Below are 22,603 nucleotides of genomic sequence, written 5' to 3' on the forward strand. Positions count from 1 at the left end.
CATGTGTCTTTGGATCAGGTCCTTTCCTTGCAGCCAGTAGTGCAGATCATCCTGATGCACAGCATTATCTTCATATGTAATATCACACACTCAACTGACCAGTACCCTCTTAGTAGTCAACAGTACATCCAGTGACATAAACTCTTTGGAAGGAGTTTTATCAGTAGTATTTCCTTAAAAATGACCTTCACTGCTGCCTTCACTGCAGCTCAAGTGACTGAGGAGAGTATCTAATCCGATGTCACCCTCTCTGTCAGTCAGCAGTATGTAGCAGGAATCACGCTCCGGCCTTAAAGTGCTCTGGTTGCCGTGGTTGTAACCGTGACGACCGTGGTCATGGTGCAGCCACAGGTGACCTTGTCACGACACCTAAGTGACCCACATGCCACGTTTGGAGTGAAAGCTGTGGTAAAAGTTCCTCAGGTAGATCCTCTCCACTTCCAGTCCCCCCTCGAGGATCCTGGAGCAGAGAGCAGAGGAGAGTTTGTTAAGTCACATATTATTTTGTTAGCTTTAAAGGCAGCGTCTCCAACATTGAAATTACCCCTTTCACTTTGACAAATTGTTTAATTTTTCATCATCTAATCGACATCATGCATTGATTCAATTTTTCATTTCACTCTCTCTCTCTGCTTGAAGCAAGCTATTCAACAGCTGTTCTCAAAAACAAATGTGCCGCACAGAGTGCTGCATCACTACGCAGAGCTGTCGTCACTAGTCTGAGCTGTGGCATATTTAACAGCTTATTTGTGCCTATTTTGTTTTGATATGTTTGAGAGCGCAACGCTAGTATGCAGGTGATGTAAATGTTGCCTGATGCTTTTGATACATTGTGTTGCAATGTTGATTTAATGTACCATAAAATAAATCTTCGCCTGTCTCTAAAGAACCACTGCTTTAGGGTAATTTAAGAAAACAACTCTCTCTGACTTTATCATCAGTCTGCCATGCTGAATGCCTTCCAGCAGAGATTTTGCAATGTCTCTCCTGCTTACTGTCAGGTAATTATTTTAAACAACTCCATATAGGAACGTGCTTAAACTTGTAACACTCATAACATGCAAATACAGGGATTTTTATCACCGTCAGTGACAGCAACATGGTAAGTTTTTCCCCACATACAGAGGTGGGCGATCTGGCTAAAAAATAATATCACAATCTATTTAATCACAATCATGGTCCACAGTCTGAAGTTTGGTCTTTTTTATCTATTTTGAAATGACTTGTAGACTACAGCCTTAAAAATAGCCTTTGGATTTCCATATTTGCACCGTTAAAACACAGTATTGTATTAAAGATAGCTTAATATGTCATGATGCAAGCTCAGTCGACTCAACTAACCATGTAGTTGACTACATCACTCTGTTGGTCTGTTCACGTAGCATTGATTCGCTAGTCAGTGAAGTTAAGTGAAGTTTGGAAACGTTACATCGAAGACATTAAGTAACGAAATCTTAACAATTCACCTGAAAAGTAGATTTTGGACATCATCAAGATTAATCACGATCTAAAATTGTCATATTGCCCACCACTACCCACATACAGTGTCATATCTTCTAAAAATTACTTATTGTCAAGCCTCTCATTCAAACTGTATCTACTACTGTTGGTGCAGAAATGTGTTGGATCCTAAAACAGCTTTTTACACTTTCTTCTATACATTTACATGAAAAAGAAAAGAAAATATAGGAAATAGACAAAACAATTATGAGCAACAAATAAGTCTATCTATAAGAAGCACACCTGTCGATGAGCTCCCAGTCTTCTCCTCCCCAGGCGTCTTTGTATTCCTCGGTGTTCATTCCTCCCACTGCCTCCAGATCTGACTTATAGATCCCCAGCAGGCCAAAGCCCTGGACCTCCCAGAAACCTGACACACAAGATGTTCACATTTTCATTTCATTTTAAATCTAGTGCCACATGCATCCAAACCCCTCCTGCGAATGTAGTTTTTAATTTAAGCAGCTACATTTATCTTAATTATCTTTATGTTGCTTGTTTGTGCTTCACAAGCTGACTGGGACACACAACACACGTCTTACCATAAACACTGCTTTTGCTTTAGAGATCTCATAACAATGTCAGGATAAGTGACAGGACGCAGCACACCTAGATTTCACTAAAACTGGTGCAGCCGGTAGAGCTGATTTTTCGGAGCACGTGCGCCCGTAGGCAATACGCCCGCAATTCAACATGTCACTGCAAGACAAACAGCTGAAGACATGAGCTTGGAGGTTGCTGTGTAGAAAAACAGGTCCTGAATTGGCAAAGAAGCAGCGGAAGAGTAGGCTGGACACGTCATAATAAAACTAAAGATGGGTGAATTTACCTTTAGCATCAAATGGCGTAGCCCCGCAGTCCAATCTCATGACTATTGGAGCAAAGGCCATGTATCCCTCCACACTGTGCTTCCTGATGGCATCAATGATGTGGGAGGGGAAGTGGATGTGGAGGTCACAAAGAAACACAATGCTGTGGCTATCCTGACGGAGAATTAAGAGGGAAAAGATATTTATCATTAAGGTCTTTTCACTTCATCTTATGCATTATAGCTGAGTGATGTTGCGATACTCACATTTATGAGGTCGATACCTGCTTGCAGCCCACCAGTGCGCTCAAAGTTTCCGCTCAGCTTCAAGTACTGGTACCTGGTCAATTCCACGGGCACCGTTATAATACATCATATCGTACAATGAGTTTCACAGGTTTGGATTCAGTGTTAAAGAAAAACACCTTAGCACACACCTGTGGAGTGAGGATTTCTCAAGAGCCTTCTTCACGTCCATGTCGGAGCTGCTGAAGTCAGTGATGATGAGATTGAAGTTGGTGTCTTGAGTCTCTCTGAACAATCGTTCCATGTCAGTGATCAGCTGCTGCACCCACCGAGCCTGGTTTTTCACTGAGGGGGACATACAGACAAATGATCAGTTATTTAGGTAATGCGTACATAGATAAAAAGGTATAACGAGGTCTGTGTATTTAATATTGTGTATTATACATAACTGCAGTCACAAATTTTCTATGTTGTATTAGACTACTCTTTTGCAGTAAAAACGCATAATTACCACATTTAAATCCTTAAATTGGCACCTAAAAGTCCAAAATATATGAAAATGCATACATTTTTCATTTCACAAGTTTAACTGCTGTACATAAGATTTCTCCTTCTTTGTAATGTGACAAATCGTGCTCATTGGCCCGCCTCTTAAAATCAGATTTTCATAGAGCGCAGAGAATATTTACACTTCCAGCAAATTGACGAGAAAACAGCTTCTAGTGCCAAACTCTGCAGATACATCAGTCAAAGCAGTGAAGCTCAAACACTCAGCTGTCGGAACAAGATGTAAAACACATATTTGACTAGAGGGGGCTTTAACATTTCACTTTTAAGATCTCTTCCCAGGGAACTTGGCCTTTTGCCGTGTTCCAGACAACATCGGAGATCAGGATTTCCTCGTTGAAACTTCTGACTTCCGGTACAAGATGCTAAAAGTTCACAAAAAACTCGACTGACCATAACAAAATCATGACTCTTTGGCAATTTAACCCTCAGCAGTGCAGCCTCCTTGCATTGTAAACGAAATAGTGGAGGATAAACGACACATGAGGTGGCAGACACCGTTAAACATTTAATTTTACCACATTTTTATACTTGTAAATGTATCTAAAGATTTCATTTCACTTTGCACTCCGTTGCTTTGTGTTTTTTGTGAATAGCAAAAGTCAAAACAGAAGCCAATATACAAAATTAAGGAAGAAAAGGTTGGTGAATGTAATGGGTGTAATAAGCCAACTAAAGCTGGGCGTACCTGGTACTATGAAGTGGACTGTGGCAGCCGGATTCCAGCGGAAGCCCACCGGGTTACACAGCAAAGGCTGACGTTTCAGCTCCTGGAAAGTGAGGTCCCTCCTGCGACGCCTGCTGCTGCGATTCAGAGTGTAGATGTAGTGCGACAGGCGCAGCAGCTTGCCGCTCACATCTTTTAGCTCCAGCTCCAGGAGGTAGCGGCTGCCCCTCACCATGTCCACACGCTTCACCACATTAATCACACGCACCAATCTGAACTGCCTGCAAGAAGAAGAGAGAATCAAAAAACTGTTTGAAATGTGAAAACCAATACTGAAATCTCTGCACATGATTACACTGGAGGTGTGGTTTGTTAAGAGATGTGAAATTCTGATTCAAAAAAATACCGCAATACGTTAAAAACCTAGAATTACCACCTGGCAGGTGTATACCAGTCAAGTAGCAGTTTACATCCATGTCTGTCCAGACTCTAATATTATACGTATCGAAGACTTCGAAGACTTTAGTGGAAAGGTAAAGATAATAACGTGAAAGTCTAATAAGTGTAGTTCTTACAAAATGAAAAGTTGTCACCATAACAATGTCGTTATGGACAATGGTTAATTCCAGTGAGTTTTTTACTAAATTTCTTATAATGGAAAACAAAAAACACTCATTGAAATGAGGCTGATTCCTATAATACTCACCCGGGGTGCTTTGCCTCGAGTTGGACCATGAAAGCCTTGATCACGGGCAGAGTCTCAGCGGAGGAGAGCTGCAGGTTGCCCGCAAATTTGCACACAAAGTCAGACTTATCTGATCGCAGCGCCTGAAGGTCCTGGTAGCTGACCTGGAAGGTCTGGTTCCAATTTATCTCTGGCATGGCACTTTTTTTAACTTTACCTTCCTCCTCTGTTTTTTCCTCCTCTCCTTCTATATATGACTGCTTTTTCCTCATTCTGCCTCTCCGGATCGCCTTCGCTGCGGGGGTGCTAATTTCTAGATCAAGTTGTAGAGGCATGTTATTCTCTATCTCCTTTTTCCTGAGGTGTTTTCGGTTATTTTTCGGGCCTGGCCAGATTTCCTCTTCTTTTTTAACGTCTTCAGCGTCAAACTCTTCCTCGTCATCCAGCACTAATTTTCTTCTTCGGAAGCCAAAATCTTCCTTGTCATCAAACACCGATTTCCTCCTCTGGAAGCCAAAATCTTCCTTGTCATCAAACACCGATTTCCTCCTCTGGAAGCCAACATCTTCCTTGTCATCAAACACCGATTTCCTCCTCTGGAAGCCAAAATCTTCCTTGTCATCAAAAACCGATTTCCTCCTCTGGAAGCCGAAATCTTTTTTGTCATCTAACACAGATTTTCTCCTCCGGAAAACAAAATCTTCTCGGTCATCTAGCAGTGATTTAATTCCAATAAAATCATAATCTTCCTCATCATCTTGCAGTTTTTTCCCAAAATCTGACATTCACCAGAGGGAGAGACAGAAAAAGAGAGTGTTACAGACACTCTAGTAAAAATACTACTTTTTCTTTGTTTTGCAAAGAAAATGGGATTAAAAAATACCTGCGCTTCTTTTTCCCCCAGGAAGGTCTGGTATCATGTATCTAGAGAAACCGTACCTGCAGACAAGAGGAAAAAGGGAGGACAGTGAATTATGCAAAGATTCAGCTTGATGTTCCTTTATGATCACGGATTAGATGCGACTGTCAAATCAAAAAAACACTTTCTTCTTTTGCTGTTTAAAAGATTCTCAGTCTCTGTCCTACTGTGTGAATTTTTATTGATTATGGAAGCTCACATCTTCATGAAACCGGGTCTCTCCGGGTAGAAGCAGCTGTCCTCCGTCTCCATGTGTGTGAGTCGGGTGTAGTCATTGGGGTAGGTGTAGGACAAGTGGACCTGGGGAGATGACATGCAATGACATGCTGTTAAAGCAATGACAGTTTACTAATGCATCATGGGATACTGTATAATAAATGATCAAACCAAAGAAGGATAACTTTTAACATATATAACAATTTACAATAATTTTTGCATAGTGGTTGTAGCAGACGGTAAACTTGAAACAAACAGACAAACAATATATCAAAGCGGCCACATCAAATACAGTCAACAACAGCAAGGAAATGAGGAGGGAGAGAATCTCCCCAGACTCCCTTATAAAATCACTCAATTGTGGAAGTTGCTGATTGAGGAGAAACTTTATAAACTTTGTATAATGCTCACTATGACAAATTCTTAATTATTTGGCCCTTCTTGTAAATTCGGCATATAGTAGACATTACATTTTTTTTTCTTTGTGCAAATATAGTCATTTCCGTTTGTCCCAGTGATGTATGTGTTTATTTGTACATAGAGAGGGGAAGTGAGAGCCGATCACAAGTGGTCACTTGAGAGGATGCATGTGAATGCCAGGAATAAACAGTCTCACAGTTCATGATAATGCAGCGCAGTGAGGATACACATGTTTCATAGAGGAGACAAGCTTATATATAACACAGATCTGCTCAGTTTGTGACTTACAACAGAGCCTCCAGTCTTCAGTATGGTTAAAACTGATTGATAAACCACAGAACTTCAGGTTTCAGGGACACTTCTGTTCATACTCTGACGCTCCCCCTCCCATGCATCACTCTTATCATGGTTGATGATGGTTTTTATTATGCCTCATTTTAGGGGCTGCTGCAGCACCCTCAGCACCCCTCGTTCCCATGTCCATGCCCTGGATTTAAAGAATAATTTAATGTTTTGGGAAATTCTTTTATTTGGTTTCTTGCCTCAAGTTAGATGAGACGATACACATGAAGCTATACTAGGTGCTACTATATCGTAACCAACAAAAGTCCAGTTGCATACGATATAGCACTTAGTGTTACCATGACCTGGATGACTGAGAACCTTCATCAACATATATGAAGCTATACTTGCATATGCTGTTGGGTTATGTATGGGGTTGCTTGGCAACCAGCAGAGACTCCAGGAAGTCACCACAAAGTGACTAATAATGAGACTTTGGTATAATAGGCTGTAGGATCAGCTGAGATAAATCAGAAGGCTGTGAAAGCTTCTTGTATCACTTTAGGGGATCATAAACACTGTATTCAAGAGCTGTATTGTGTGAATGATGATCTCCAAAGAATAAAGTGATCTGCAGTGAAATAAACTATAGAAATACATACCAGTTGCACTCCTTGGTAGCGGGACAGCTCTAAGCCTTTGACCGTGTAGTTGGGTTTGTACGAGCAATCGGGCAGAACACCTTTCAGGAACTTGCTGTTGACCAAAGGCACTGCAAACAAATACAATCATTTGAGATGGATTACTGTGTGCATTCAGCAGGAGGAAACAAGTTGTGCAACAGTGAGTGATTTATCTGCTGTGCAGCAGAGAAACACAGCAACAGAGAGACGTCTCTTACCTTGGTAGAAAGTGTCACGAGGGTCTTCCCTCAGCATGTCTGCTGTTGCACCGGGCTGTTTTGAGGGGATGTGTTGGTGGCTTGCAGCCGTCTGTGGTATGGTGGTAACATCAGACGGTAACAAGCCAGATTCACCTGTGGCATAAGAATAACAGAAGTGCTCTTTGTTTATTGTGCAACAAAACCACTGACTTGATTTGCAGTTGCGGGCTGTGAGCTGGAGAGTAATGAAGATTGACTGAGTCTGCAGAAATGATGTGTGGTTTTTTTGTACTTACTAGCATAGAGGGAGATGTGACTGGAATCAATAACCATGAACCCAAATCCTTGGTCCAGGAGCTTCCACTGTGTGAAAACAAACACAATGAACTGCACAGCTCTTCCACATTATTACCCACATTGCACACGAAAATGAACACAGACCTGATCTGAGAGTTGGAACCAATGAAATGAGACAAAGAAAGAAGGAGTAGACATTTTCTGTGACCGTCCAGCTACTTACCGCCACCTCCACGTGGTCAGTCCCTTTGTCGTCTTGTTTGTGGATAACTTCAAAAAAGTACCTCCTCTGAGCAGACAGCCTGTCAGACAAAAAAAGAGTTCAATCATGTAGCTGTCTAGGTCTCGGTTAGCTTTGCTGTAGCAGCTCAGATAAAAAATCCAGTTAGTTGTTTTCTGAATGTATTCTTGCAAATTTCACCTCATCAAAGTGTTGAGGTGAAATTTGTGGCAACATATGTAAGTGTCAACATTATTTCCTTTTTTTTTATTATTTCTTTATAATCTTCTTCCTCCACACTTTTCAATATGCAAATCGTCACTACAAGCTGCAAACTAAATGTTGATCTTAGTTGCTGATGTTTAGATTTTCCATTGTTGGCTAACTCGGCCAACTGGTCTACACTGTGACACGTACTACATCACCTGCCGAGTTACAGTGAAAGACGCCCACACAGTGTGACAAAGTTTCCAGCATGTTAGCAGTAATGCTATGAAACTCTTTGAAAAGTGGTCTGACTTTTTCCAGGACCTATGCTGTCACAGCAGTGTAGAGCACTTCCTGCTCTAGCACTTCCTGCTCCACTGTCTCGAAGACAATGGGTTATGAGAGGCTTATTATATAAGACGCTTGATATAAAGTTTGTAGTTTACACAAGCGTAAGAGAGCGTTTTGTTCTTTGACTTAAATTCAATCAGTAAATACCACCCTTGTGAATTTTAATGTGCTTACGTGTATTGAAAAAGGCTGTTGCTGGCTAATTAGATAAGGCTGTCGGAGAGATTAAACAAAAGAAAAACATCATCCCTGCAGCTCTCAATCATCATGTTAATGGCAGGTGTTATGCCAGTCTTATGCACACCCCTTCAAATAAAGTGTTCACCATTTTTCCCCCCCTCCCTTCTCCCTCACCTGCTCTTTTCCCTGCGTGTGTCTGTGGGCGTGGCAGCGGTGTCTGCAGCAGCAGAGAGGCGCACCTGCATATCATCAACTTCTGCTATATAATCCTGGTCTCTTCTCCACTTCAGATTGTTCCGTCCCGTATGGTGATTATATCAGTGCCGCTTGCTATTGTATTCGCTATCTTCAAAGTGCTTTCTAGAGATTTTTATTGTGCCTATGCTCCACTGTTTTTTCCGTACTGAGCTTCCTCTTATGCTCGTGCATTTTTTCCCCTTGTGCGCAGAATCTCCAGCGCCTCTCTGTTGTGCTTCCTGCTCCACCGGCTCACCTGAGATCCCTCACGTGGCCACCAGACAACACAGCCTGCCTGCCTGCCTGCCTACCTGCCCTCCTCGTCCGACTGCCACAAAGAACTCTGTCCTGAAATAAATCCCTTTAAACCTGATTGCCAGCCTCTGGTCTCTGCATTTTGGGTCTAGACAAAACCCCACCATAACAGGAGGGGAAATATCTGTGCACCAACCAGAATTTCAGTAATAGTAGCCGAGCAAAGAGGCGGTCAGTGAGCTGGGTTAATCACTGCACAAACAGTACAGTACTGTATCTTCATCTAGTCACACTGCTGATGCTAGCTGTTCATCTAACAGTAAAAAGAAGCCTGGTGTCAACTCACATAATCGGTCGAGAGGTCTGACTGGCATACTTCTCAAACTCGCCCGGGACTGTCCACTCTTTGCCAGTCTAGAGACAGAAAACCCACATGCAAATTAACATTACAAAGGTGATATTGCTACATGTTGATGAATATTAGACGAAATATGGGGAAATGGCCCGGAGCCATTTGCATACCTTTCCAACCCATGCCAATAACTGCACGTTTAGGGGAGAGTCATTTGTGCTGAGCCAAAATTCAGAGTTGTCGTCAGAGCTCACAGCAAACACAAACTCTCCTGAGACAAAGAGATAGAGACACAGATTAAGTGAGCGATTGCGGTAAATGTATTGCACACATTTACTCAGTGTGGTAACAGAGAGAAACCAGATGAATACATGTTGTACCGTTAGTGTATGGATGTAGATAACCGAACATCCTGAGACCGTAGTTGTTCCAGTTAGGATTGATGGCCAGCTTCTTCACTGTAGTCCTGGACTGAAAGTGTGAGGGAAGGGAAACACAGAGAATCAGCCATGATGTTAACTCAAAGTGAGACAACATGAGATCTAGCACGTGGATGTAGAATGCACCTCTGAGTGAAAACCGAGTGTGTGTTTGCCTATGCTTGCGTCGGAGTGTGTGCAGGGATGTCTTTGCCACATAAAACACTCGGCTGCACAATTACGGCATTATCCTTTAAAAACTACTCATGAGAAGGGGATAAATGATAACTGTATGTGATAGACGATCTTGTTAATGCAGTCCTCTGGTGTAGCTGAGAAAAAATGGTGTGTTTTATGTAATGTTTAGAAATACATTTGGATAGTTGGAGTGACTTCCTGTGTATTTTGTGGATCTTTGTGGTCATCATGTGCACAGGAAGTTGAATTTTATTGTGAAGTGTTCAGTTGAGTGAATAAACGAGAGGACGGCGGAGCAATGCGATTGTTTTATCGTTGGTGGTTGGACACCGAGGAGACTCAACGCGTGAAGCAGTCTCATATCGTCCATTTGTGGTTATAACAACAAGAAAGTTAACATAAAGATTCAAATAACAAAGACTAAGTTTGGTAAGTAAAACGGCCTGCCCATGAGCAAGACGACTGCATCGCCGTGACCACGCCAGAGCTGAAAGGATAACACGAGTATAAGAACACAGTTCCAGATAAGTGCCCAGAGGTAATATTTGCAAAAGAAGTTAAAATGATATGCAGCAGAACTGAACCAGAAAAAATGCAAACGTCTGCTACTAAGCTTCATTAAAAAAAGATACCATGACCACACCAGAGCTGGAAGGATAACACGAGTAAAAGATTACAGTTAAAAGATAAGTGCCCAAAGTTGCATAAGAAAGTTAAAAAGATATGAAAACGAGAGAGTTTGAACACAGTTATGGACACTGATATGCAGCAGGACTGTGTTCAAAATAAGTAAACATCTGCTACTCAGCTTCTTTAAAAAAATTGTAAATCATTCTCATGTCGTTCATGTGTGGTTGTTATAAGCAGAAAGTTAAGATAAAGATGAAAATAACAAAAAATTAAAATTAATTTAAAAAAAAAACACCTACAGAACTACAGACACCACATCAATACAAACTGTGAACCGGATTAGGGGGTCCTAAAAAGCCTGCAAGCAGCAGCATGAAGCTGTAAATAGACACAGTAGCAGTGCTTGAGCTAAATGCTAATATCAGCATGCTAACACGCTCACAATCGTCGTGTCAGACTGTCAGCATATAATGGTAAACTATGTTGACATTTCGCATACGTATGATGTTTACTATCTTAGTTGAGTGTGTGACTCGAAAATAAGCACTAAATGTAGCGCGCTGAAGTTGTTATTTCATGTGTCTTGTTGATTTTACAGTATTAGTGCCCAGCTAAAGTCATTTGCGTTTTGTTTAAGTTAATTCACATCTATATTTTTACAGTGTTTCACTATTACTGTCCACATACTTATTGAACCCTTAAAGAAGCGAGTGCTATCCCTTTAAGAGTTTTTACAGGCAACTCTATATGTGTAGACAAAAGACAAAACCCCACAAAAAACAAATCAAAACTGTGCTTGTGTTGAACAACTGCGGGCCTTACATTCATAAAAGCTGCAAAAAAAGGAGGATAGACGTGTTTTTGGCGGTTCATTTTTGGGGGTGCAACATAAACACATCACACAACCCATCCGATATAATGGTCGCACGTGCGGATCACTGATGTCCAACTGACACTGCCATACTGAAGAGCGAGTGACTCACATGAGGATGCAGCGGGTAGTGCATGTTCTTGCGGAGGTCAGCTGTAGAACTGCCACACCAGTCTTCAAAGGCATGCAGATTGGCCTGTCCCTTAAACTGCAGGAAGAAAAGAGAGAGCGAGGATGATTCTGGGAACACCCTGGTGTTTGTTTTGCAGTCAGTCAGCAGAGGGACAATTAACCATCTGGCCTCAGTGCTAAAACTAACAAACACAGACTTCCTACGATACCGCTTGACATTACCATGACAGGACCACAGGTAGTCCTGCAGAGCCAGATCTATCATCACGCTTCGTTTTTAGTGCTGTCTGCAAAATGTCTAATGTCTAAATCCCTGCAAAAGAAAGCGCCACATAAAACAGTAAAGCAAACAACAGTGGTTTGACGACTGTTTGATAATCAAACATAACTTGATTATCGGTGCCCTAGAGGTGAAGACTGCCAATACTTTGGAGGATATTTTCAGCTTGTCTGTTGCTCGGCCGGGGGTGTTGTTTCATGTTGAGCCGGAAAATTTGAAAGGGGTAACGCGCAGATAGCAGAAAGGGAGAATTTTACTGAAATAGGAAGGTGAAGTCCCTCTGCCTCCAGGGGATGTTCTTTCAGAAAAAAATACCCACCGTCGTCGACGGCACGAGACATTGAGTCATGCTATGAATCACACATAGAAAGTTTGTCTATTCTAAAGGTCATTTTGCAGGTCGAGGAAGTCGCAGTTTGTCGTAAAAGAGAGTGAAGTGCCATTTAGATTTTTTTGTGAAACTGTTCAGTAAACTACATCCTCCACTGAATTAGCGTGGAGGCAAAAACCCTCAGTCACATATCTCAAAATCAGTAAATATGTCCTGTAAACACCTGTGTGACATCTGGCAAAGAGGCCGTCTTATCTGATCTGTCTTCGCTGATTGCGCCACAGGAGCCGAATGATGCAGGTAAGAGCCGGGTTCAGTAGTTCATCGGATTTAATGAGCGTTCATGCCACACACTCTGCTGTCATCAGCACACAGTTAAATGTTAACACGACCCATTCTCTGAGGTTCAAACAAAAAGGCTATAAAATAATCACTCAAGCATTTCACAGGGCTTATTTTGCTTGTAATCATTTAACAAACACATGATCCAAGTTCACTTGACTGGGAGTCAAGCTCAATCTTATTTTATTTAAACCGTGGTTCTGCTGCACTTCTTTCTCTTTGTTTCCCTCCCAGTCAGTAGAGTAATAAATCTGTGAATGTTGTGACATTTAATGCTTCTATAATGCAGACATGAGCTGAGACTTCAGCTTTCACTGTATAAATACACACATTTTGGTCTCAAGGGAACAAAAACTCTTAAATACCTTCTTAATTAATTAGACCTCATGAAACAGTCCGACTGACAGCAGCCTTTACTCTTTAACACATATTTAGTGAGAATGAGCAATATGTATAAAATCTTCTTTACATTGTAATATTGATACGAACCACGAAGAGCTGCAACGATTAGTCGATCGATAGAAAATCAACGGGCCACTTTTTTAATCTTGATAATCAGTGATTGTAAACTTTCAAAGCAAAAGAGTCAAACATCCTCTGATTACAGGTTCTCAATGATGAGGAATTTCTGATTTTCTTTACCTTACAGGATCGTAAATTTGGGTTGCTAGAATAACAAAAAGAGACTGAGAACTGTAAAGGGTGTTTTTCAGCAGTTTTTTACATTTTTACAATTTCAGGACAAAAAATATTCTTGTAATACTTGTTTTTGGCAAAGTTAGTGCATGAAATAGCTGAAAAGAATGACGCTACTATAATAGTTGGTGCAAATCAAGTACATCCAATACTGCAATAAAATAGCAATTTGGGAGATATTGCAGGGATACATGCACTGGCATGAACAGTTATTTCAAAAATCAATAATGGTCATAAAATTTTGGGTGTAGCACTTTGACAGTTTGTGAGACAACAGGTTAGACCATCTAATTCAGAGAGTAAGCAACATCCAGCCAATGACTAAGAGGGCACCGGAACAAACATGATCCCTGGGAATATTACAGTGCTTATGTAAAGCTTGGTTACACTGGTCTGTAGTGCCAGACACAGCAACAGCTTCCCCCGAACATGAAATATGAGGTGGAAGCAACTGGCCAGAGCACAGTGCTGCTTAATATAGTGGAAATACGATAACCCTAAAACGGGGCAATGGAGGCGGCTGAAGCAGACTGCAGGAAATATAGTGTACACATATACATATGTACTGTGGTGGGAAGAAATTGGGCAGGCCTGGGCAGGTTGTTCAGTGTTCAGAGAAGGTGAGACTAAGTGTTTACACAAAAGCACACACTGACATACCGACACACACACAGACCTCTGGTTTCCAGGTTGGTGGAGTGTAGTTGGATCTCCAAGCACCCGAATCCTCCACAGAGTCTGCTTGATAGTCCGCTCTGAACTGGAAAACACACACACAAAATCCTAACTTCAACATGCTTGCCTCCACCCCTCCCTGCACAAACACACATCCCCTTGCATCACCATATTTTCTATTACCACATCCTTTTCCATGAACCATCCTTACCATTTTGTCAACCATGGCTCTCCACCAGGCGTTGTCGTCAGCGTAAGGATTCAAACCTGAGGAAGAGAGCGTAAAAATCAGAGCCAAAAATATGCAGCAATTGTATGACGGACTCCCTCAAACAAAATGTGTTCTCAAAAAGCGCGTGGCTTGATCTGCTTTATCCGTTTGGTGTTTGGCGGCTTATTAAAATCAGTAAACTTCCAGTTTAAACCACGAGGGTGGGAGGCACGCATTCACTCACCCTCTTGTAATAGATAAGTCGAATTTGAATTAGTGCTACTGAAAGAATTGCGCAATGTTCTTCTGCAACCAGACAACCACACCTGCAAATTACTTAAAGTATACTTGTGTGTAAATCCTACATAGTACACTATGTAGGATTTGTCATTGTCATTGCTAGACACGTCATTCAATGTTGGCCACTCCTTTGTTTCAAAGCGGTTACATTCTAAATCACAAACAAACACGCCACACCTCCGCACAACTCTCGGGATTTTGTGTGAATGCAGCCGAAGCGGGCGCCTCATCCTGTCTGCTCTCTCTCTCTGCTCTGCCTGTGCGTGTGCAGCTCAGCCCTGTCCTCAGTCGAACAGACACACAGACTTCAAGCTCATGTCTTAGACAGAGCAAAGGAGGGGGCGGAGTCAGCGTTGTAACCTGGTCGCTATGTTTTTTTTTAGGAGTCCTGACCTCACACTGATATTTGCTGTAGGCTGCAGGCTACTGCCCAAATAATGATGCCCAGAAAAGTCCTGAACACAGCAAAATAAAATTAAAAAAACAATAATAAAAATATAAAGGCAGAGGAGAGGGAGATACAAACACCACCACACACTTCTCATGGGTCATTATGTTTTAGAGGAGTTACATTTGTGTCAATCTATACGTTGTTTCTTTTCAGGAAACTCCTGCACAGTATACCTTAAACTGCCTCGACAAAGATCGCATCCAATGTCATAAATCTAACTGCCCAGTCGGCCATATGCAAGCTGCTTTTTCATCTATTTCTTGTGAGCTTATGTTGCATGAACAATGAAGTCCAGTGTCTGAGTGGAGTCCAACCCCACACCCTGTTCCAATTCATTGCTGATGACCACTGAATGCAAGTCATCTCAGTCACAGCCCTCAATGAGCTGCTATGGCGGTGTTGGCAAAAAAACAAAAAAAAATCTCTGGCAGAGCAGAAGAGAATTATTATTCCTTCTAACCGCTTCTGTCATCTCTTAAATTATAGCCTAGAGTTTATTTTAAAAGGGGAGCTCACTGTTTGGTTTTTTTATGAGCTTGTGGTGTCAGCGAGTGAATTGGGGTTACAGTGCTTGTAAACTCAAGAGTCTGTTATTACCACCAGGGCGGAGATCTCCACACACACACCCTCGGGACTCGGGGGCCAATTTTGGTAACACACGTAATTCTAGAGTGGTGGTTGAGAAAAGAAAGAGAGGAATATTTTTATCTTCATCTGCGCTCAGCCAGTCTTCCGCCGTACCCTTCTGCTGTTGCCCTCTTGTCTCAGTATTCACGACAGCACTGCCCTGGTAATGCGTTTGTTTACTATCAATTCAAAATGACTTGCCAGTGGTTTCATACGGTGAAAGTCAACATTGAAATGTTTCAGTTGCTAGAAAGAAAATTGCTGCAGGGCTTGACAGACTTCCAGCCTTCATGCTGTGCACAAAACTGACTTTAAAACACCAAGGGGACTGGAAGTCTTTCATGCTGTTATTGTATTAAATTAATGTTTTCTGTAATTTGACACTATTCCCGGGTTGGCGCCGCTGCTCTCCTGACGCAGCCAAGAAAACTCATATCATCATCTTCATCTTATCTTCCCATCTCTACCGAAGGATTATTCAAAAAATGTGGGAGTGGAGCCCAGTAGGGCAATCACCACGTAACAATCAGCCACCCACACAGGCAGCCATTTCTCCATTGGGACATTTATTTACCACAACACTTTATATGTTATCTGTGTTCTTAAGTGCCCATGTGACCTACATGTGTGAAAAACAAGCCATCCCTTAAAGACCCACGTGTGCAGGCACGAGCATAAGAGCGCTCTATAGTAACCAGTGTCACCAGTATTAGTCACTCAGTTTCTTCTCAGCAGTTTACGGGCGGTGAACACGATCTGCTCTGCTGCACAAGAGGAAACCACAACAATAAGCATTTGCAGTGAGAATGCTGCTAGGTTGTTAGTTAGGACCCGGTGAGCCAAAGAGGTTTATAATAAATGCTCTCTTTTAGATGAATAATCATGTTTTTTTTTCTTTTTTTTTCTATTATGCTCCTTTTTAAGTTGTTCGTCTTTTATTTTTTAATTAAAGATTCACATAAACTGATGGTATGGATGGTGCACAAATCTGTTTGACAGTAATGCTTACTCAGCATCACTGGTAGTTTACAGGAAGCGTATTGTAGACTTATTGAAAGAGTTGGAGCTTAAAGAGGAGTCAATATTTAATCAAAGTCTGTGTTTAAAGATGCCATTGTACTTTATGACGTCTTGAGAAAGCTCTGCAGGCTGAATCACCAAATGTCACCCAGCCATTTTAAAAGGAATTTGACAAATAATTAACTGAGGAAGTGAGAAATTAGCAAGAAATTAATCAGTTATGTCCTTGATTAATCGATTAGTTGTTTGTTCTTTAACATACACCATCAGAAAATTGTGGAAAAAATGCTTATCAGGGTTTCCTAAATACTAAGTTTTTTTCTTTTTCTTAAAAAATTACTCAAACCGATTCATCGATTGTCAAAACAGTTCACGATTAATTTAATAGTTGACAACTAATCGATTAATTTTTGCAGCTCTACATTGGTAAATGCAAACGAAAAAATGTTCTCCCTATAATATTAAAATTTCCAGCAAGAAGAAAAGTCTGGACAAATGTGCTTTTACCGCCGCCGAGGAGGTTATGTTTTCACCTGTGACCGTTTTTTGGTTGGTTGGTTTGTCAGCAGGATTACACAAAAACTACTGAACGGATTTCCTCAAAACATGGATGGAGGATGGGTCTCGGCCCAGAATAGAGCCCACTAACTTTTGGTGCAGATACGATTAAAGGGACGGATCCAGGGATCTTTCTTTACCGCTGAGAAATAGGCCATTTTTCAACACTTTCATTAATTTCTCAAGGAATAATACATGGATGTTGATGAAAAAAAAATGCTGTATTTAGTTGGTTGGTATGTATGAGTGAGTACAAAAATGGGACTGTCGGGCCATAGCGGAGGTATGCGCTCTACTGAGTGCCATCCTAGTTTTAAATATCACTTTAATAATTAAATAAAAACACGTAAATGAATAAATAATTTTAACAGTTTAAAAAAAATCCAACTGCTAAACTCCTTTATCAGCCAACATGAGTATCATGTCATCATCTGTGATGTGAAAACTAGGGATGTTTCGAACGACTAATTTCCTTTTAAACTGAAATTTAAACTACTCTAAAAGTAAGAAAACACCCAAGGAAATAGTCAAAATTGAGCACAAATGAATCTATAAGGTTAAATACTGTCCAGAAAACATCGTGTTTATTACACCTGCGTTATCAACATTAGTAACAGTTTTTAGTGTGACTAGGAAAAAATTACATTTCAGTGCCTAGTTCAGTTATAAAATCCCAGCACATCTTGGTGTGTTTCTCCTGTATCAGTCACAGCGGTGAGCAGGTTGTACAACCGTCTGGTTGTTTAGTTCAGCTGACTTCACTAATATTCATCACTGGAGCAGAGAGAGTCAAAGCAGGTAACAGAATAGCCCTGCATCACGCTGAATGTGTCTTGCTGCCCTCTTTCTCTGTCAACCTTTTCCGCGTCCATCAGTCAGTTTTGTGATTTGGCATCATTTTCGAGACTCTGTTTGAAAAGTTTGCAGTCTGTCACGCTGTTGCTCCTGCGTTGCCCAGAGAACAAAAGTGTGGTGAACCGACTGACAAAACACGAGTCGACTCGGGGTCTTTCTCAAGTGACTATTCGAATCGTCGAGTTTTAAGGGGCAGTCTTAGAAGCTGCAACTTTTTTGACACCTTTTGTCTCCACAAACACCTGGAACAATCCTGACATTTTCTTATGTTCCCACCTGCCACTCTTCTGTGAGATGTTTACATCCTCACATTGCTCTTTCAGCTCTGTGCGAAGGCTATGTGGAGTCCTTTTCCTTTGAGAGAAGCCCCACTGTGAGGAGGGGGTGACAGCCCAGGAATGTGTAGATAGGCAGGCTCTTTAATGCAGGTCTCAGGCAAGTGTTTACACGTTCAAAAAGTGCCTGTGTCATGTTTTGATGTTACTCTCTTGTGGGCAGACACCAGCCTGACTATTTTCCGTGTTTTCATCTCCTGCCGTGCCCGTGTGGTGACACCCTGATGTTATAACTAAGTGTGAGAGCAGTGCAACAGATGGTAAACTGAGGTGTAAATACGGTAAAGGGCAGGAAGTGTGGTTACCCAGTGTGAGACGAGACTTCCTCCTGAGTAAACCTGCAGTCTGACCTCCCCATCCCCCTTGTGACTCTTTATTTCTCACACACACACACACACACACACACAGCTCCATCTCTTTAAGTCGACCTGTGTTTCACCTGCTGCGGGTTCAGGTTTCCTGTACAAATGCATCCAACATCATTCATGTGAATCAAAAACAAAAGTAGATGTAAAATATATTCCTGCTCTTGCTCACATGGAGATTTATGGAGAACATCTGTTTTATATTGCACTGACAGTCATCTAGCTACATGTGGGCCTAACGTTTGATGACAACGTGGTTTCTTGGGGTGTTGCACTGTCTTAAAAACTTAAAATTCATTCTGCAAGTTTATTTCTTTTTCTTCTTTTTTCTCTTTACATTGTCAGGCTTCTGTATCAGTCACAGGTTGTCTATTAGATCTAAACACTGTCTAAATGATGCATCAGTTTCACAGAAGTTAGGACATATATTGCTGAGTAGGAACACGCACTCACCCAACGCTTCTGTGGCGACCATCTCGTTGTAGACGACCACAACTCCGAACAGGAGAATCGTCCCAAACAGAAGATATTTGCTGTTGCGCCGCAGTTTCTTCAAGGGGAAAAACACCGCAATCATCTTAGCTCTCAGGTGCAAACTCCTACAGAGTTATTCGAGTTACCGGCTTTGTCATCGGGGGGTCGGGAGCGACCACACGGTGTGCCCGTCCGCCTGCCACCCAGCGGGTGCGCACTACCGGCGCCCTGGATGTCCCCAGTGCGCGCTGCCCCCGGCGGCTCTCATCCCGCGAAAAATCCCAGCATAACTTCGGGCAGCCGTACTCTAAACTGATCTCTCGGTCATCTATGTTTGTTTTTTTGTTGTTGTTGTTGTTTGTTTGTATGTTTGTTTTTTTTAAAGAGGGCTTTCTGTTGCTGCGTCCTGACCTCTGCACCGGCTGGTGTCGCACATTGAGCAGCGCAAACAACGGAGTGAGAGTTGATGTCACACCAGCTTTAAAGCACACAGCTTCGTGAAGACAGGGAGAGAGGCAGGGAAAGAGCGGAACAACGTTTTCCGCTTCACTTTCAAAGTAAAAGCACGTGTGGCTAAAAAAAAAAAAAAAGGCTCTCACAGACGTGATTGAATTTCTTCAATTTTACTGCATACTACCGATAAAATGTCTAATTTCACTTATAGATTTGGCACACAGGAGCACATTTGGCAACATTTTTGTCAGTGGGTAGTTTATTTTTAAATCTACTCCCGGAAACGCGTTTTGTTTGTGCCTATAGCTTGACCAGGTCCCTCTGAGATTGGAGGGAGGAGTGAACATGGGCAGCACCCATCTGTGTACCTTTACCTGAGCATACCTCCTCTTCTCTCTAGTGCCATTCAAACGCCCAATTGGCACTTACTTTAGGGATTTTACCTGCACTTTAAACACGTTAAACAGGTAAACACGGCGCCTGTGCATCCTTGGATTAGATGAATAGAGGTCCTGTCCTGTGGCATCATGAAGGTCATGGAGATACTAGTTCTAGCACACCTCAGACCCCTAGTGTGTCCATCACAGACCCCCCTACAGTTCACATATCAGCCCCATGTCGGGGTCGACGATGCAATCATCTACCTGCTGCAGGAAGCCATACTCCTCCCTGCATAGACTCAACTGTCTGCTGTCATGTTCTTCGACTTCTCCAGCGCCTTCAGCACCATCCAGCCCAGGATGCTGAAGGCGAAACTGGAGAACGTGGATGGATTCTCCCCTCGTCACATGGGTCGATGACTATCTGATGGGCATTTGTGAGATTACAGAACTGTGTGTCTGACTGTCTGATCATCTATCTATCTGTCTGTCAAGAATACCTTAAAGGTTATTGTTTATGGTTTCTACTGCAGGCTGAAAGAGGATCGAGCTTCTAGTAGAAAAGTGCCCACTCAGCTGGTGGTAATTGTAATTAGGCTGTATTCATTATTTATTTATGTACCCGGTATCACGGCTGTAATTTTTCTTTTTTCTGTAATCTGGCAGAGATAATAAGAGCACACCTATCCATCTGACTTGATAGGCCACATTTCTCTCTATAACTTAGCCTCCTTTGGTCAGACAGATGAGGATCACACAGAGCGACACCTGCTAGTCTTTTCCTGTGGGTTTGCTCGCCTTGGATCTTTCTATTGGCTGAGAACGGACTTTATTGTTGATGACTGGACTTGTTTCAGTTTCTTGAAGACGTTTCACCTCTCATCCAAGAGGCTTCTTCAGTTCTAACTACCTGGAGGGGAGTTGCAGGCGTTTAAACTCTGTGTGGGTGTGTTCTTACAGAGTCGTTAAGGACCCCTGTGAGCTCTGAGTTTCAGAGTTGTTAGGGCCACTTGTGGGTCGTTGGTCAAACCGGTCTTCAGGTGGGTTCCCAAGGCTAGGTGAGCCCAGGTGTGAATGGTTGTTAAGCTGTCTGGGGAGACAACTCAGTACTGCATTGTAGGTGGGTGATAAGTGATGTCTTATTCCACCTCCTCTGTTCAGTTTGACATAGATGGACTCCTTTACTCCTATGAGAGTGAGTTGTTTAAACCTGTACCTCAATAAAATTCATTCTGCAACTTTATTTCTTTTTTTTTTCTCTCTTTACATTGTCAGGCTTCTGTATCAGTCACAGGTTGTCTATTAGATCTAAACTCTGTCTAAATGATGCACCAGTTTCACAGAAGTTAGGACATATATTGCTGAGTAGGAACACACACTCACCCCATGCTTCTGCTGCGACCATCTCATGGTAGAGGACCACAACTCCGAGCAGGAGAATCGTCCCAAACAGAAGATATTTGCTGTTGCGCCGCAGTTTCTTCAAGGGGAAAAACATCATCTTAGCAATTTTTTTTCTTTCTTTTTTTTTTTTCTTGAGAGGACTTTCTGTTGCTGCGTCCTGACCTCTGCACCGGCTGGTGTCGCACACTGAGCAGCGCAAACAACGGAGTGAGGAGTAGATGTCACACCAGCTTTAAAGCACACAGCTTCGTGAAGACAGGGAGAGAGGCAGGGAAAGAGCGGAACAGCGTTTTCCGCTTCACTTTCAAAGTAAAAGCACGTGCGACAAAAGAAATAACAAAAAAGGCTCTCACAGACGTGATTGAATTTCTTCAATTTTACTGCATACTACCGATAAAATGTCTAATTTCACTTATAGATTTGGCACACAGGAGCACATATGGCAACATTTTTGTCAGTGAGTAGTTTATTTTGAAATCTACTCCCGGAAACGCGTTTTGTTTGTGCTTATTGCTTGACCAGGTCCCTCTGAGATTGGAGGGAGGAGTGAACATGGGCAGCACCCATCTGTGTACCTTTACCTGAGCATACCTCTTCTTCCCTCGAGTGACATTCAAACGCCCAATTGGCACTTACTTTAGGGTTTTTACCTGCACTTTACCTGCAACAGGTAAACACGGCGCCTGTGCATCCTCGGATTAGATGAATGGAGGTCTTGTCAAGAATACCTTAAAGGTTATTGTTTATGGTTTCTACTGCAGGCTGAAAGAGGATCGAGCCTCTAGTAGAAAAATGCCCACTTGGCTGGTGGTAATTGTAATTAGGCTGTATTCATTATTTATTTATGTACCCGGTATCAACAGCAACAGATTAAAAATACACATTTTGTGTTTAAAATCTGGCAGAGAGAATAAGGGCACACCTATCTATCTCACTTGATAGGCCACATTTCTCTCTGTAACTTAGCCTCCTTTGGTCAGAAAGATGAGGACTTTATTGTTCACAGAAAACACACTAAACTGCTTTCTTCTTCAAAAAACAGACACGAGGCGTTATGGTCACTCAGCTGCACCGAGCAGGGAATACAATGAATCGATTTTGCCTTAGACAATAAGATAGACTCCTAAGGAATAGAATTGGTAATTCAATGGGAGTGAATTGTTTAAACCTGTAGGGCACCTCAATAGAAATCCCTTATGTAGTTGCATATTGTCCATAATCTAAGTGGATCACAGAAAACTGCCATTGTTGGATATGGATTATATGTATGGTCCATTGTGACTCCACTCTCTTGTGGCTTACTT

General features: G+C 42.0%; 1 protein-coding gene across 1 annotated transcript; it reads right to left on the reverse strand.

Moving 5' to 3' along the window:
• Window positions 1-369: 369 nt before the first annotated feature.
• On the reverse strand, window positions 370-19,165 carry b4galnt3b (beta-1,4-N-acetyl-galactosaminyl transferase 3b). Its single transcript, XM_073471774.1, has 20 exons — window positions 19,042-19,165; window positions 14,078-14,133; window positions 13,868-13,951; window positions 11,523-11,618; window positions 9,673-9,763; window positions 9,463-9,563; window positions 9,287-9,354; window positions 7,714-7,792; window positions 7,490-7,556; window positions 7,212-7,346; window positions 6,973-7,082; window positions 5,592-5,692; window positions 5,357-5,412; window positions 4,495-5,251; window positions 3,810-4,069; window positions 2,746-2,899; window positions 2,576-2,648; window positions 2,330-2,483; window positions 1,744-1,870; window positions 370-460 (listed from the first exon to the last, which is right to left on the reverse strand). The coding sequence occupies exons 1-20, from the start codon at window positions 19,163-19,165 to the stop codon at window positions 370-372; spliced, it is 2,784 nt and encodes a 927-aa protein (XP_073327875.1).
• Between the last annotated feature and the right edge of the window lie 3,438 nt (window positions 19,166-22,603).

The sequence above is a fragment of the Pagrus major genome, chromosome 8, assembly GCF_040436345.1.
Source record: "Pagrus major chromosome 8, Pma_NU_1.0".
In the NCBI taxonomy this organism is placed as follows: Eukaryota; Metazoa; Chordata; class Actinopteri; order Spariformes; family Sparidae; genus Pagrus; species Pagrus major.